This window comes from Anser cygnoides, chromosome 1 (assembly GCF_040182565.1).
Source record: "Anser cygnoides isolate HZ-2024a breed goose chromosome 1, Taihu_goose_T2T_genome, whole genome shotgun sequence".
In the NCBI taxonomy this organism is placed as follows: Eukaryota; Metazoa; Chordata; class Aves; order Anseriformes; family Anatidae; genus Anser; species Anser cygnoides.
In genome coordinates, this window is record NC_089873.1 from 74,371,797 (window position 1) to 74,383,894 (window position 12,098).

General features: G+C 45.1%; 1 protein-coding gene and 1 long non-coding RNA gene across 8 annotated transcripts in view; one reads left to right on the forward strand and one right to left on the reverse strand.

The window, feature by feature from the left end:
• PHF21B (PHD finger protein 21B) overlaps window positions 1-12,098 on the forward strand; it is a 171,492-nt gene that overhangs the window by 102,797 nt on the left and 56,597 nt on the right. For 4 of the 6 annotated variants that reach the window (XM_067000093.1, XM_067000072.1, XM_067000075.1 and 1 more), the window contains one exon: window positions 5,211-5,540. The exons of the other annotated variants lie outside the window; for them this stretch is intronic. In XM_067000093.1, the coding sequence (XP_066856194.1) occupies window positions 5,211-5,540 (330 nt within the window). The remainder of the gene's footprint in view (window positions 1-5,210; window positions 5,541-12,098) is intronic. 6 annotated transcript variants of the gene reach the window in all.
• Window positions 3,014-5,217, reverse strand: LOC125179867 (uncharacterized). 2 transcript variants are annotated; one of them, XR_010832674.1, is made up of 3 exons: window positions 4,908-5,217; window positions 3,372-3,447; window positions 3,014-3,290 (listed from the first exon to the last, which is right to left on the reverse strand). It is a non-coding gene; the product is annotated as an uncharacterized lncRNA (long non-coding RNA). The 2 variants fall into 2 exon arrangements; XR_010832673.1 differs by having other exon boundaries at window positions 3,886-5,217.

Genomic DNA, 12,098 nt, shown 5'->3' on the forward strand with positions numbered 1-12,098 from the left:
GGCCTGAGAAACAGTCATGACCAGGTTGAGAGCTTGTCGGTGAAAATCAAGGATTGGTCTGGTAAAGGACATCTAGTGGTTGGGGTCTGCTACAGGCCACCTGATCAGGGGGAGTCTGTTGACGAGGTCTTCTTGCTTCAGCTGCAAGAACTGTCATGCTCACAAGCTCTTGTCCTGATGGGGGATTTCAACCACCCAGATATCTGCTGGGGTAGTGGCACAGCGGATTCCAGGCAATCCAGGAGATTCCTGGAGTCTGTTGAGGATAACTTTCTGGTCCAGGTAATAGACAGACCGACCCAAGGTGAAGCCTTACTAGACCTGGTGCTCACCAATGTGAAAGAGAGCATTGGAGAGGTTAAGATTGGAGGCTGCCTGGGCTGTAGCAAGCATGCCCTGGTGGAGTTTGTGATCTTGGGTCTGACAAAAAGCAGAGTCAGGACCCTGAACTTCAGGAGAGCAAAATTCCGCTCAAGGAATTACTGGCTGGGATCCCCTGGGAAACTGTCCTTAAGGGCATAGGAGTGGAACAGAGCTGGCAGCTCTTTAAGGACGCCCTTCTGAGAGCGCAGAGCTCTCCATCCCCCAGCAGAATAAATCGAGCAAAGGAGGTGTGCGACTGGCATGGCTGAGCAAGGACCTGCAGCCTAAACTGAGGGAAAAGAGGGAAATGTATGAGAAGTGGAAGCAGGGTTGTGTAGCCTGGGAGGAATACAGGGGTGTCGTCCGGATGTGTAGAGATGGGATCAGGAAAGCCAAGGCACAGATGGAACTGAACTTGGCAAAGGACATGAAGAATAACAAGAAGAAGTTCTACAGATACATAGGCAGGAGGAGACAGGCCAAGGAGAGTGTTCCCCCTCTGATAAACGAGATGGGAGAACTGGCTTCCTCAGACATGGAAAAAGCTGAGGTACTCAATCAGTGCTTTGCCTCAGTCTTCAATGGTGGTCAAGTTTCCTATGTCTGTCAGGACCCTGAACCTCGAGGAGAGGGTGAGAGGAGCAGATTCCAACCCACTGTGACAGTGGAACAAGTCCAGGATCGCCTAAATTGGATGTGCATAAGTCCATGGGGCCAGATGGTATACAACCCAGGGTGCGGAAGGAGATGGCTGATGTGGTTGCCGAGCCACTCTCCGTCATATTTGAAAAATCATGGCTGTCGGGTGAAGTCCCCAGTGACTGGAAAAAGGGAAACATTACTCCCATTTTTAAGAAAGGGAGAAAGGAAGACCCGGGGAACTACAGGCCGGTGAGCCTCACCTCTGTGCCTGGGAAGATCATGGAGCAGATCCTCCTGGAAGACATGTTAAGGCATGCATGAGATAAAGAGGTGAGTGATCCGAGACAGCCAGCACAGCTTCACCAAAGGCAGATCTTGCCTAACCAATCTGGTGGCCTTCTATGATGGAGCGATGGCATCGGTGGACAAAGGAAGGGCAATGGATATCATCTGCCTGGACTTGAGCAAAGCCTTTGATATGGTCCCTCACCACATTCTTTTCTAAATTGGAGAGGTATGGATTTGAAGGATGGACTGTTAGGTGGATGAAGAATTGGTTGGCTGGTCGCAGCCAAAGGGTTGTGGTCAACGGTTCTGTGTCTGGGTGGAGGCCGGTCACAAGTGGTGTCCCTCAGGGGTCGGTCTTGGGACTAGTGCTCTTCAACATCTTTATCAATGACATAGATGATGGAATCGAGTGCACCCTCAGCAAGTTTGCAGATGACACCAAGCTGAGCGGTGCAGTCGATATAATAGAGGGAAGGGATGCCATCCAGAGGGACCTGGACAGCCTGGAGAAGTGGGCCCATGAGAACCTGATGAGTTTCAACAAGGCCAAGTGCAAGGTGTTGCACTTGGGCTGGGGCAATCCCAGGTATTTATATAGACTGGGAGAAGAAGAACTTGAGAGCAGTCCTGCAGAAAAGGACTTGCACAAGAAGCTGGACATGAGCCAGCAGTGTGCACTTGCAGCCCAGAAGGCCAGCTATGTCCTGGGCTGCATCAAAAAAGGGGTGGCCAGCAGGGAGAGGGAGGTGATTGTCCCCCTCTACTCTGCTCTTGTGAGACCCCACCTGGAGTACTGCGTGCAGGCCTGGGGTCCCCAGCACAAGAAGGATGTGGAGCTCTTAGAATGGGTCCAGAATAGGGCCACTAAGATGATCAGAGGGCTGGAGCACCTCTCCTGTGAAGAAAGGTTGAGGGAACTGGACTTGTTTAGCTTGGAGAAGAGAAGGCTCCAGGGAGACCTCATTGCGACTTTCCAGTACTTGAAGGGAGCATATAAACAGGAGGGGAAATGCCTGTTTATATGTGTTGATAGTGATAGGACAATAGTGTTAGGACAAGAGGGAATGATTTTAAATTAAGACAGGGGAGATTTAGGTTAGAAATTTGGAGAAAGCTTTTCACTCAGAGGGTGGTGAGGCACTGGAACAGGTTGTCCAGAGAGGTTGTGGATGCCCCATCCCTGAAGGCATTCAAGGCCAGGCTGGATGCGGCTCTGGGCAGCCTGCTCTAGTGGTTGGCAACCCTGCCCAGAGCAGGGGGGTAGAAACTAGACGATCTTTAAGGTCATTTTCAACCCAGGCCATTCTATGATTCTATGATAAGTAAAAGTGATCATTACAAAGAAAAAGGGCATTCTCTCTCTTCTCTTACTAGCATAATCTGATTAAGGGGGACATTTTTGAAGTTTTGGTAGGTACGTTTTCAGAAAATTATTAACTGAGACACAGAAGAGATTCCATATCTCTGTTTCCCCAGACAGTTTCTGTAACTTCTTTTTGGAAGCTAATCTGGAACACCTGATCTGTTTTGTATGCTTTCATATTCTGTTTCTAAAATTTGCAGTTATTTAAATAAAATTTGCATAGCATTGATCCCTGTGGAAGTAGCTGGCATGGGTGGATTGGTCCTTTCAAACCCAGGGACAGAATTCTTGTATTTTTTGTATTTTCTTTCAAAAGGTCCAAAACCAAAATCAAAACATAAGCTTTCCACTAGGAGGTGAACGGTCAACGTTGAGCGTTTAATGTTTATCTCAAATTAGACTTTGAAGCAAGCAGTAGCCCTTACTTCAATTTTTTTTTGTTCCACACATACATATAGGCATTTTTGTCAGTTTATTGGCAAAACACTAACACATCACGTGCAAAGAGTCACAAAACTAACTCATAGTTAATGTACGTAGGGAGAACGGCAGAAAATAGATGGTTGTTTGAGTAGTGATTTTTTTTGTTTGTTTGCAGAATTTCTGCTTTTGTACTTCTCAGGATGTTTTCCTCCTTTGGAACAAGATAAAAAGCAATTACTGGCTATTAAATTCTGTCAGGAAAGTAATAACTTACTCCTACTTATTTACTTGCCTGTACCACTGAGCTGCCACATACTGTGTATCTTTTGGGATCTTGGAGTTTTGTTTGCTTTGATGTTTTCTGTTGCCTGAGAAAAAAAGGTAAAGCTGTATTAATGCCATTAGGAGATTACATATTAAAAGTTTTATTTAAGTGAAAATATGCAATCAGTGCAGTAAGACCAAATATTTGTCTTAAGTTGTTCATTCATTTAGTAACCTATATGTTTGCTTTTTGGGGGACAAACATTAAAATATATTTTAATTATACGTGGGCTCCTCGGGGACAGAGAATGGTCTTAGCTGCACGAAAAAGAAGTCACGGGGCTACTGGTGTCAGCAGTAAAACTCTGGTTGTCTGCAACAGAGCTAGGATTTCACTCCTGGACTAACTCCACTGGCCTCTAAGTAATGGATTTACATCCCTGTAACAGAGTACAGTGTTTTCATGCAGTCTGTAAGCTTTTAGCGATGTTCACATGACATAAATCAAAACAAAGACATAACCACAAAGCTGAAATCTTAACCTGAAAGCTTTGTACTGTGCTGTAAGGCACTGTGCAAGGATGTTTTCAGTAGAGTTGAGAAGAGGCAGTGTTCAGTTGTCCTGCGTGCAGTAGTTTTGCATCTGGAACAACGTACTACCAGGACACTGAGATAGTGCAAGGAGGAGCACCAGTGGAACAGATAAATGCAAGTTTTACAGAATTTTGTCATAAGCAACTTTCTGCACACACATTAAATGCACTTGAGCTGTTTGGCTTTCACTAAAGTACTTTTAAACTAACAGACAGATATATTTTTGTGCTGAGAGTAAAGATTCTCCTTCTTCTTTAAAAGATCTATGACACACAGTAGCATAGTATATGGAAAGCATTGCCATTGGTTCCTTGAGATGACTGTTAGGTTAATGGAGAAAAAAAAACATGAAACAAAAACAAACAAAGCTTAAAACAATTTATATGAAGTCACAGTTACTAGAATAATGTTGATGTATTGAAAAAAAAGTTTCTTTATATAAAAATGAAGCAGCTATCTCTAGTAAAATGCATGCTTTCAATTTCATACAAACACAAAACCTACAGTCCCTGGAGCAAACATATTTGACCAGTAAGGCTTACAGCTTCAAAGTATATAGCAGGTTTAAAGGTAAGAAGATAGGTATTTCCTTAAACATCTGTTTTGTACTACACAGCTTCTGCTTATACCCAGAACAGTTTTCAGTCTTCGTTCTTAAAAGAACTAACCACACTTGTTTATACACACACACATACATATATATGCAATATTTTAATCAAGTTGACAACAAGACTCTTAATGGCTTTGCTAGTACAGCAGCAGACCTAGAAATGTGGGAACCTTCCTGGAAGGTTACACAGTAGATGCAATTTCACTAAAGCCAACTCAGGACCACACAGTGAATAAAGTTAAACATGGGCAGAAGTCTTTGCAGGATTAAGTACCAGATGACAGCAGTACCGGACACCAGACAGCAGCTTCACAGTGGCTGTACAAATCTCAAATACAGTTCTGAGAGGAGATACCGTACCTAGATGGTAACAAGTGTGTTGGTGTTACAAACGAGAGGAACCGCTCTGGAGCAACCTGAAAGCAGAGCTGTGAAGAAGGAGAGTTTAAGGGGAGGCAAGAAAGGGCTCGGGCGGCGTTTGGGGCAAGGCCAGGAGGAGCTCAGCCAGAGGACTCCGCTCCACAAACCCTGGCCCGGCCACCCCCTCTCCCCCCCCTGCGGCAGCCGCCCTCAGACACCGCCGGGCGGGCGGTAGGGCCCCGGCTCTTCCTCGTCCCGGTGACGATGGCGCCTCTCCCTCTCTCTCCTTCTCTCCCCCGGCAGAAGCTGACGGTGCGGAGCCGCCCCGCGGCCCTGCTGGTGGGCAGTGGCGCCAGCGGCAGCGCCAAGCCCGGCGGTGGCGACGGTGGAGGTGGCGGCGTCCCGGCGCTACTCAAGGCACCCGGCGGCAGCGGTGGGAGCCCCGGCGGCAGCCCCGCGCAGAACCTGGCCATCTCTGTCGTGCCAGCCAAGGCGCCCATCGCGATGGTGACAGCGCACCTCAACGGCGGACTGGGCGGCGTGGAACCCCCCCAGAGCGCCCCTATCAACCTGCAGACCCCGGCCCGGCTGGCGGCCGCTCGCCGCCCGCCCGAGCTCGGCTCCCGGACACAGGTAAGGGCGGGCGGGGCCGGGGCCGGGAGCAGGCGGGGGGGGGGCGCCGCCGCCGCGGGCTGTGGGCGGGAGGGCCCCGGCGGCGGGGAGGGGCCTCCGGGAGACGGGCCTGCGGGAGGCGGGCATGGGGTGGCATACGGGGCCATGGGGGAGCCCCAGGGTGACGGGGGGAGCCCCGAGGGGCAAGGGGTGGCCCCAGTGGGGAAGGGGGTGCTGCAGCCCGAGAGGCTTGGGAGGGGGGGAGCGAAGCTGGTGAAGTCGGAGAGTGATTCTGAGGTTGAAAGGTGCGGGTGTCCAACTCAGAGCAAAATTTCTTGCCTCCTTTCCGCACTAGAGGCGGTAGTGGTGTACGTGGTGTGTGCACCGGCTCAGGGTGTGAGTCTGGTGATGGGGAAGGAAGAACACAGGGATTAGAGCAAACTCTGACTGAACATGTCTGTAAGTGGGCCTCATGTTACAGGCTTAAGGCTTTGGGGTGCCCAGTTAGTCCCCTGTCCGAAACACTGGAGTAAGGGAATGGCTATCCCATTTTTCATCCACTGGCCGCAGCAAAAGCACACCCAGCCACCTGGGGAACCAAGTGGTCCTGTCCCTGTCGAAGCATCACTGTGCTTAATGATGTCCTTGCTTACACTGAGGTAGCTGCATGGGGAGTTCAACTTGGGATCTCTCCTCTGTATTCACGCTGGATAGTTTCCTTCATTGAAGGTGTTTGTGCTTTATTGAAAGGATACTTGAAGCTGTTCCAGTGGATACTTCCTAGAATTCTGGAAAATAACTATATAAATGATAATCACATGAATGATAAAAGTTTCAGTATTTCAACAGTCTATCATTTTGTGAAAGACTGTCTCTTACTATCACTGTTACCTGCTATAGGAATGAAAGAATCTAAGCTGTGGAAGAAGAAGCTTGAAACGCTGTTTAGCCTAGTTAGCCTGAATTATGAAATAGCAGGTGCTGGGGAACAGCTGGGGAACAGTAAAGACTAGGACAGTTGGCTGCAAACTTGCAATTTGGGTACATTGTTAGAGGAAAGACTTTCTGACCTGGTAAGCCATCCTGCTGCTGAATTACCCTTGGTGCTTCCCATTTACCTTTTCAAAAGGGCAAACAGGTCCCACTTCCACCGTCCACTTCCCCAGACGTGCTGTGTTTAGCAGTGTATTGTACCCCACAGCAATAAAGCCCCAGTGCAGCTGCAGTATTGCCCCAGTATTAGGACTCTTTTTGCAAAGAACAGTTTCATTTCAAGTAGAAGCTTGCTGTTATCAAAATAGCGTGGGAATATTGTCCAGCACATAGGGTTTGCCTTTATTTTGCTGGAAGAAGAAGTCCAGTGTTTTTCTTTAGAAAAGTCTTCACATTCACAAGTTTTCAATGACTGTAATTTTGTGATTTAGTATCTCTCATTATGTTAGTAAATTATGGAATAAAAAGCTGAGCAGTGGCACGTTTCTGAAGCAGAGGACTATAGCAGTTTCATCTTTTTTGAGAATAGTCAGCAAGCATGGGTAAAAACAATTAGAAATATTGAATTGTAAATGTATAAAAATGCAAACTGACCTCTGGCCCTAAGCTGTCAGGAAGTTTAGTGCTGGATTGCATGTTAATTATCACTCTTCTACCCAAATTAAATTTATTTTGCAAGGTTTCTTCTTCTGGTCAAATGAAAAAAAAATGTGTTCTTGCTTCATGTTCAGTATTCTTGATTGTTCCCAGAGTGGTGATTACAGATCAATAGCAGTAACACCTTAGCTACTAGCACTGCAGTGTCAGAGGGAACTTGTTTCGTTGTTGACATTTATTAATAAGCATTTCTTTCTTTTTTCCCCCCTTTTTTTTGGTGGTATTGTTATGGCTCAGAAAAGTATTATTTTTTTTCTGCTAAAATGTATGAAGTTTTCGAGATGGAGGATAATGACAGCCTTCTGCAAACTGGGTTAAGGTGGCAAACTTGTGGTAGTAAATGAGATTACTGGTGTAGTGTAGCCTATTCCTCTGCATCTGCAAAGTGAGGGAAAGGGAAAGGGCATGAAATGTAATGTTATGAGTTTCTGAACAGTAGTTTCTGCTCAAAAGCATTTAAGGGGATCAGGATGTGCATACGGTCATCTCAAGTGGTATCTAGCAGGAAGAATGAAATGCTAAATGAAATTCAGTGGAAAAAAATAGAGCATCAAACACTATAATCTAAATACAGAACTTTTAAATATAGATAGGATTAAATATAAGTTTGTTACAGAATTTTTACTTGGGCAGCTGTGTGTCAGCACTTTCATTTTAGGCTGTTGTTTACCAAGCAGATTTTTAAAGTGATTTTGAAACATCGTTGGCTATAATGGAAGCCATATCTGCATTGAAAAAAGTATCTAAACAACTATGTGCATAATGGATACTGGAGGATTGTTTAGATATTATCACATCTTTTATTAGAAACAGGAAACATTGTGGTATTAACCATGATTTAAATCTGTAAGCATCACAAATCGTGAGCTCAAGAAACTAGTGCTAGGTCTATGCTTTTCATTGGCAGCCTTTCGGTGTCAATACAGTGTATGAAGATACGACTGATGGAGCTACGCTGATGAAAATCTACGTGCAGGGATGTCATGAGTACAGCCCTTTCTCCAGCTCTGAGAAACAAAGCTTAGAGTTTCATTTGGCTGATCTGGAGCAAGTTATGTTGACAAAAGCTGAGTTTTGCTGGCATAAGCTGAATTTTGCTGGCATACGCTGTATACACGCTAGAAATTGCTTTGCCTTTAGAGTATAGCTATCGCTTTTATAGGGAATGCCCTAGAACTGCTGGATAGTTGTAAGATAGCAGCATGCCTGTACCTACAAAGTACTCTTACTATAACAAATTTTAATATAACCTCTCAAATTTTTTTTTATTATAATCGTATTTATGTGGTATTTGCTGTTTCCTATCAGCAAATCAGATCAGCAGGATCTGAGGTTGCTTTGCTGAAGGACAAAGTCCCATCTGCTGTGCTGGAACAATGCACTGGGTAAAGAAAACGCCCCTCTGCTACCTCCTCATTCTCTTCTAAATAGCAAAACTGAGGGCCGGCAGGCATCCCAAAACCCAGTTCTGGGAAAAGCAGAAAACCTTTTGGCTTTTCAAAGGATGGTTGGATCAGTCAGCTGTTGGGAGAACCAGCAAAGAGAGGGGATACAGCTGTCAGCCCCCCTTGGATGCTTTTCGGGAGCTGTAGTGAAAGAAAAAAGCACCGGGAGGGCATATCTGCACTGGACTGTGAAGCACAAAGGTGTGGATACACAGAGCTGCTCCGCAAAAGCATGCCACAGAGTGGCTCTGCAGAGGCAGTCGAAGCATCATGCTGGGTGCTGCTCAAAGTACCCTTTGCCTCTCTGGCAGCTGCACCGCTCTAGTTCCAGACAGGTTGTTTGCAGCCAGCTTAGCTATCTCTGGGCAGCACAGCGTTGCTGGGTTTAGGCTTACCCATAACCCGGAAGCAAGAGCGCTGCTGGACCTGGCTCTGGCTTTGTCATCGTAGACAGTGGTCTCTGTATTTACCTGTCGTCTGCTGTGTGGGCACTGCTCACCTATGGCAACTCCTGAAGGCTTCCAAAATGCGAAGCCGGTATCAGGTGCGGGAACATTTGGATACTGGTAATAAAAGAGCTGGCCTTTATCCATCATCCTGGTGTGGTGCTCTGTCCCCTGTTACTCTGTGAGGCTCCAAGAAAAGATCTTTGCATGGCACTGACTCCCTGTCCATTAGGACTCCAAAATCGACCACACAAAATCTACCTTCTGCTCCTCTCCATTCTTTCCGTCTGACGCGTGTATTCCCTGAATCAGCTGGAGAAAAGTTTGGCAAGCCTCCCCATGCACATGTGGTGTTGCATCTTGGGGCTTTATACAGGGAGGTTATTTCAAAGAAAAATACAGTATGAGGATTTATAGAGCTATATATTCTTGACAAGATAGTAAACTGTTCTCCACAAATGCTTCATTAACTCCACTGCTCAAAGAAATATTCGTATCCTTGTTTAGATCGAGCAAGCTACATGGGTATCCATTTTTTTTCCACGAAAAAGTGGCTTTTATACACGTAGGAGGATGCTCATATATACTTCTTAGGTGTCTGTTTATTCAATTTACTAGAAAAACTGCATTCCAGAAGTGTAAGAACATACCTTTGCCTGTGATGGCCATTTTTCAGAATAATTTATTTGTAGAATGATTTGTTACCTTTCTCTTCTCCATCCCACTTAATGTGCTCCACTCTGCTTTCTGTAAAAGTGCTTCCTCCATAATTGGAAATCCACCTGTGTGTATGACTAAGTCTTTTTGCCTGTTATTTATTATTTGTATTGCAGTAGTACTTAGGGGTTTTATTTATAGATACATTTATCTGTATTGGTTATGTGGCTATATACAGCTTTCTTCTATGATCCATGTTACCACAATTTCTGTGTACAAGCCAATAGTTAATTTATCCTCCCATTATGGAGTTAGTATGACTAAAGTGCTATTATTCCACATTTCACCATTGGAAAACTGAGAAATAAAGGATCCATTTATGCTTCTTCAGAGGAAAATCCCAAGTACTGCCTTTGGCAGAATCAATGTGTTGGCATCCACACTACTGGACTTTCCAGTCATTTCAAGAATGCCTTTAGACATGTTCATGTTACACACAACATCCTTGGGAACAAAATCTATCCCATGTGTCCTTGGAGCATGCCACAACCCCTTTCAGTTCTTGCCTTGGGTCTATAACCATCTGCTTCATACTGACTTCTTGACCTGCTGCTTAGTCTTCAGCATGAGCTAACATGACTAACAGTGCATGAGCGAACTGCACAAAAAGCCTGTGGCGTTTTAAACAGGCAAGCCCAAGGGTGACGTTGTGGTGCTGCCCATGTCATCATGCCCTGTGGACACAGGTTCATAAAGCAGAGTTACTGTAGACAGAGGAATTCTGATGTCTGGTACAATTAGACAGAGCTAGAGGAACCTAAGGATTAAAATCTGTCTCTGGGATCCCACTCGAGCTGCTGTGAAGGACAGCAGCATGGACAGGAAATTTTGCATCATGGGCTTTGCCAAGGTTGTGGTAGGGACCTAGGTTCTCTGAAATATTCCCTGCCCTATATCCCGCTGGCAATTGTGCTTGCCATACCTGGGCCCAAGGGTCTTGCCTGTGGGCACACAGACACCATGATCAAGGAGAGAGCTGAAGCAGTCTTAGGAGCCTGTTAACCACTCAGTTAGCCTTTCTGTTAGGTCTCCATGGTAGATACTGAAAGCACACCTGTTGGAGAGTATGTCTAAGGAGCACACGATGTGAGGAGGTAAGACAAATTTTATGGGGGAGTTGAAGCACAGAGAGATGAAGTTAGTTCTGGGGTCACACCATAGGAGAGAGTACAGGTTCATCCATCACAGTCCTGTGTTTAGTCCATTGGACGACACCTCTCAGGCTGTCAGACACACTGCGAATATGAGTAGGACAAAAACATTGGATTGCTTTAGTATGGGACCTCAAAGGGTTTAATATCACGTATTCAGTCTCTTAGATCATTCTTTGACAGCCTTAAGGCTTGTTATGTTCAGGATGTATTTGTAAATGTAGAAAAGGAAAGGTGTCTCAGCCAAATTAAATTAAAAAAAAAAAAAAAAAGATAAGGGGAGGGGGAACCCCAAGGATTCAAAGCCCCACACAACATCCAGTGATCCATTCAGTTCTTGAGGGTTTACTGACTTTTAACTCTACAATTAGAATGTTGTAAAGAGCATGGTAATTTAAGGAAATGGATTACAGGGAGTGTGTGACGCATTCTGCTTGCATTTGCACCATTTTAGCTGCAGATTTATTAAGCGAGGTATATGAATTTACTCCATATTTAAATAGGGGTAGCTTAAGAGCAGAATTTGGCCTTACTGCTTTGATATATTCTGCGTAAAAGCACTTTAAAATTTGTATTTCTTGCTAAACAGCATAAAATTGCATCCTTTCAGGTTAATTAAACCATTTTGCAATGCTGGTTGCTGTTGATGGAATATTTAAATGTCAGATTCAGAATAAGCACTTAAGCTTCCTGATTATAAATGGCTTCCTTTTAAATATCCCAGACATATGCATGTGGTCAATACATCTAAAGTACATGGACTTCTTCTTTTCTCAACCTGTGTTTTCATTTGGCCTACAATAGGGTCAAACACCCACCGGTATCAAAGGCTGAATAAAGGCTATCAACAGCTGAATAAAACCTGATTATGCCCAATGTGGTATTCCTTACACAGCCAAATATTTCTAGTGAAGGCAGTGGAGTATTCAGCAGGAAAGGATAAGCAAAAATGGACTTGCACTGACTGCCTGATGCTGTATTTTAAGAATGTAGGAGCAATCCTTCCCATCTTGTTTCTGTGGGGACAGACAAACAGCATGCTGTAGGCTGTACCAGGAAACAACACAAAGTCCCGGTTTTGGAGACTGTCCTGTGGTTCTGTCCTCTGCTACGTTCATGTCATTTAACGACCCTCTGCAGGTTCATGTGAACTGAGATGTAGATCTGGAT